We start from the raw sequence: 4,947 nt of genomic DNA, 5'->3' as shown, positions 1-4,947 counted from the left end.
AGTCTGACCCACTTGGGAATAGATTTTCCTCCATGCAGCCCCTGAGCAAAAATGAGTTTGACACCCCTGGTTTACAGTTTTTTCCAATTGCTTACACACTAAATTTTATATTTTCACACAGTTTACAAAGTCTACACACACAGTAAACAAAACCACTGTGCAGATTTGTCTAATATTAGGCATAGTCTATGCTTCACATTGTTTGCGAAATATTAGACACAGTGCTTTACACACACCTTCACATCTTGCACACAGATAACAATCTTGATACACACATTTTCAGACGTTTGACACACACTAGGATTGTGATACCCACATCTTTACACCTTTCACAAAGATAAGGATTGTGAAGTTACTTCCTAGTCAATCCAAGGGGCTGGCTTGCCAACTTAGAATTTCATGGCTGCAACACGTGCCAAAGTAGTTGGGAAGGGGTATGTTCACCACTGTGTTACATCACCTTTTCTTTTAACAACACTCAATAAACGTTTGGGAACTGAGGAAACTTAGTTATTGAAGCTTTGAAGGTGGAATTCTTTCACATTCTTGTTTTATGTAGAGCTTCAGTCATTCAACAGTCCGGGGTCTCCGCTGTCGTATTTAATGCTTCATAGTCCGCCACACATTTTCGATGGGAGACAGGTCTGGACTTCAGGCGGGCCAGGAAAGTACCCGCACTCTTTTGCTACAAAGCCACGCTGTTATAACACGTCGCTTGGCATTGTCTTGCTGAAATAAGCAGGGGCGTCCATGATAACGTTGCTTGGATGACAACATATGTTGCTCCAAAACCTGTATGTACCTTTCAACAATAATGGTGCCTTCACAGATGTGTACGTTACCCATGCCTTGGGCACTAATACACCCCCATACCATCACAGATGCTGGCTTTTGAACTTTGCGCCTATAACAATCCGAATGTTTTTTTCCCTCTTTGTTCAGGAGGACGCCACGTCCACAGTTTCCAAATATGATTTGAAATGTGGACTCGTCAGACCACAAGTCACTTTTCCACTTTGCATCAGTTCATCTTAGATGAGCTCAGGCCCAGCGAAGCGGGCGGCGTTCCTTTGTGTTGTTGATAAATGGCTTTCGCTTTTCATAGTAGAGTTTTAAATTACACTTACAGATGTAGCGACCAACTGTAGTTACTGACAGTGGTTTTATGAAGTGTTCCTGAGCCCATGTGGTGATACCCTTTACACACTGATGTCAGTTTTTGATGCAGTACCACCTGAGGGATCAAAGGTCTGTAATATAATCGCTTACGTGAAGTGATTTCTCCAGATTCCCTGAAACTTTTGATGATTTTACAGACCGTAGATGGTAAAACCCCTAAATTCCTTGCAATAGGTCATTGAGAAATGTTGTTCTAAAACTGTTCGACAATTTGCTTACAAAGTGGTGACCCTTTGTTTTGAATTTGAAAAACATTTTTTATTTTCACTAAAGGAGGGTTCGGTGAATGCGCATATGAAAATGGTGGGGTTCGGTAACTCCAATAAGGTTGAGAACCACTGCAGTAGGCCTTTAAGTAAATGGGAAAAAAACTAAATAAACACATGCATCTGGCTCCACATGAAGGATAGGTGATGCGGTTGAAACAATTGACCACCAGGTGGCCCTGTCCTGTGCAAAACAATATACCTGAGACGTAGTTGACGCAACATGCACACCTGTAAAAACATAAGCGAAATGCAGTGGTTTTTTTTTCTTCTTTCCAGACATATTTTCTGGTCATAATATGACACGTTGCACATTAAACGGGGCAACGATACTCGCACTGGCCCTTTAATTGGAGAGGCGATTTTCAGCAAAGCAAGCACCTATAACAAGCTCAGCGATCCTCCCCCCTGTTGGATTATTGAACAGGCGCTCAGTCCCATGTCGCCATCTGCCAAGAGGAGGAAAAATACTCTCTGAAGCACATGAGACGACTTAGTTATTGGAAAACAAACTGGCGGAAGGAATACTCCCAAACAGTAGGCGTAAAAGGAAAAAAATGACTTGTTGCTGTGCGTAATGCACCCAGAAAGAAACCTAGTCCTAAATGTGACAAGTTCCCAAATGCTGAGCGTATATTCGCGGTGAACTCATCGGACCTAAGTGCATTGGAGGCGGGCAGGAGGGCCGGGGTCATGGTAGTGGAAGGGGAGCGGACGCTGCTGGCCGCCAGGCAGGGCGACGTGCAGACTCTCAAAGCGCAATTAGCGGCGAAGGCGCTCACCAAAGACGTGAAGGACGCACTGGGGGCCTCGCCCGCGCACCACGCAGCGCGGGCGGGCAAGCTAACTTGTCTGCGGTTCTTAGTGGAGGAGGCCGGGCTGCCGGGTCACTGTCTGGCCAACAACGGGGCAAGTCCGGCGCACGACGCAGCAGCCACCGGCAACCTGGCTTGCTTGCAGTGGCTGCTCACCCAGGGTGGATGTCGGCCAGAGGTGAGTGTATACCACAGGGGTGTCAAACTAATTTTAGATCGGGGGCTCCACAAGGAGAATAATCTACTCCCAAGTGGGCCGGACTGGTAAGATCACAGCACGATCATTTGAAAATAAAGACAACTTCAGATCTTTGTCTAAAAATGGAACAAGCACATTCTGAAATAGTACAAATCATAATGTTGTTGTTTTTTTTACCTGTTGCGGTTAATCGTATATATACTTTATTTGTCGTTATTTATATTTTCGGAATAAATTGTGTGATAATGTTCAGCAGTCAACTCATTAGTGTTAATTTTCAATCCATCAAGATACAAAAATGTTATCCAAATCAAATTGCACTTTGTTGATAATTTTCCTCGACTGATTACAAGATCCAGTGGACACATTTAAAACAGCTGTTTATTTCATTAAAACATTTCAGCTTCATTTTTGTACTTAGCAAACTCATCCCGCAGGCCGGATAAATTTTGTTCTCGGCCGTATGTTTGACAACCCAATAAAACAGTTCTAGGGTGGATGTCGGCCAGAGGTGAGCATATAACACAGGGGTGTCAAACTCATTTTAGATCGGGGGCCCCACATGGAGAAGAATCTACTCCCAAGTGGGCCGGACTGGTAAGATCACAGCACGATCATTTAAAAATAAAGACAACTGCAGATCTTTGTCTAAAAATGGAACAAGCACATACTGAAATAGTACAAATCATAATGTTGTTGTTTTTTTTACCTGTTGCGGTTAATAGTATATATACCTTATTTGTCGTTATTTATATTTTCGGAATAAATTGTGTGATAATGTTCATCAGTCAACTCATTAGTGTTAATTTTCAATCTATCAAGATACAAAAATGTTATCAAAATCAAATTGCAGTATGTTATTTATGTAGTTTGATACTTTTCCTCGACTGATTGCAAGATCCAGTGGACACATTTAAAACAGCTGTTTCTTTCATTAAAACATTTCAGCTTCAGTTTTGTTCTTAGCAAACTCATCTTGCGGGCCGGATAAATTTTGTTCTCGGCCGTACGTTTGACAACCCGATATAACAGTTCTAGCTAGGGTGGATGTCGGCCAGAGGTGAGCTTATACCACAGGGGTGTCAAACTCATTTTAGATCGGGGGCCCCACATGGAGAAGAATCTACTCCCAAGTGGGCCGGACTGGTAAGATCACAACACGATCATTTAAAAATAAAGACAACTTCAGATCTTTGTTTAAAAATAGAACAAGCACATTATGAAATTGTACAAATCATAATGTTGTTGTTTTTTTTATCTGTTGCGGTTAATAGTATATATACTTTATTTGTCGTTATTTATATTTTCGGAATAAATTGTGTGATAATGTTCATCAGTCAACTCATTAGTGTTAATTTTCAATCTGTCAAGATACAAAAATGTTATCCAAATCAAATTGCAGTATGTTGATAATTTTCCTCGACTGATTGCAAGATCCACTGGACACATTTAAAACAGCTGTTTCTTTCATTAAAAAATTTCAGCCTCATTTTTGTACTTAGCAAACTCATTTTGCGGGCCGGATAAATTTTCTTCTCGGCCGTACGTTTGACAACCCGATATAACAGTTCTAGCTAGGGTGGATGTCGGCCAAAGGTGAGCCAAAGGTGAGCATATAACACAGGGGTGGGAAGAATCTACTCCCAAGTGGGCCGGACTGGTAAGATCACAGCACGATCATTTAAAAATAAAGACAACTGCAGATCTTTGTCTAAAAATGGAACAAGCACATACTGAAATAGTACAAATCATAATGTTGTTGTTTTTTTTTACCTGTTGCGGTTAATAGTATATATACCTTATTTGTCGTTATTTATATTTTTGGAATAAATTGTGTGATAATGTTCATCAGTCAACTCATTAGTGTTAATTTTCAATCTATCAAGATACAAAAATGTTATCACAATGAAATTGCAGTATGTTATTTATGTAGTTTGATACTTTTCCTCGACTGATTGCCAGATCCAGTGGACACATTTAAAACAGCTGTTTCTTTCATTAAAAAATTTCAGCTTAATTTTTGTACTTAGCAAACTCATCTTGCAGGCCGGATACATTTTGTTCTCGGCCGTATGTTTGACAACCCTGATATTACAGTTCTAGCTAGGGCGGATGTCGGCCAGAGGTGAGCATATAACACATGGGTGTCAAACTTATTTTAGATCGGGGGCTCTACATGGAGAAAAATCTACTCCCAAGTGGGCCGGACTGGTAAGATCACAGCACGATCATTTAAAAATAAAGACAACTTCAGATCTTTGTTTAAAAATAGAACAAGCACATTCTGAAATAGTACAAATCATAATGTTGTTGTTTTTTTTACCTGTTGCGGTTAATAGTATATATACTTTATTTGTCGTTATTTATATTTTCGGAATAAATTGTGTGATAATGTTCATCAGTCAACTCATTAGTGTTAATTTTCAATCTATCAAGATACAAAAATTGTATCAAAATCCAATTGCAGTATGTTATTTATGTAGTTTGA

At 40.3% G+C, this 4,947-nt stretch overlaps 1 protein-coding gene across 8 annotated transcripts in view; it reads left to right on the top strand.

Moving 5' to 3' along the window:
- Positions 1–1,821: 1,821 nt before the first annotated feature.
- espn (espin) overlaps positions 1,822–4,947 on the top strand; it is a 91,076-nt gene continuing 87,950 nt past the window's right edge. For 2 of the 8 annotated variants that reach the window (XM_061903747.1, XM_061903745.1), the window contains exon 1: positions 1,824–2,438. In XM_061903747.1, the coding sequence (XP_061759731.1) occupies positions 2,139–2,438 (300 nt within the window). In that variant the 5' untranslated portion in view covers positions 1,824–2,138. Of the gene's footprint in view, positions 2,439–4,947 lie in introns of all 8 variants that reach the window. The other 6 variants (XM_061903752.1, XM_061903750.1, XM_061903746.1 and 3 more) reach the window with 5 other exon arrangements.

The sequence above is a fragment of the Nerophis ophidion genome, linkage group LG06 (assembly GCF_033978795.1).
Source record: "Nerophis ophidion isolate RoL-2023_Sa linkage group LG06, RoL_Noph_v1.0, whole genome shotgun sequence".
Taxonomy (NCBI): domain Eukaryota; kingdom Metazoa; phylum Chordata; class Actinopteri; order Syngnathiformes; family Syngnathidae; genus Nerophis; species Nerophis ophidion.
This window is presented reverse-complemented; position numbering and strand designations above follow the sequence as displayed.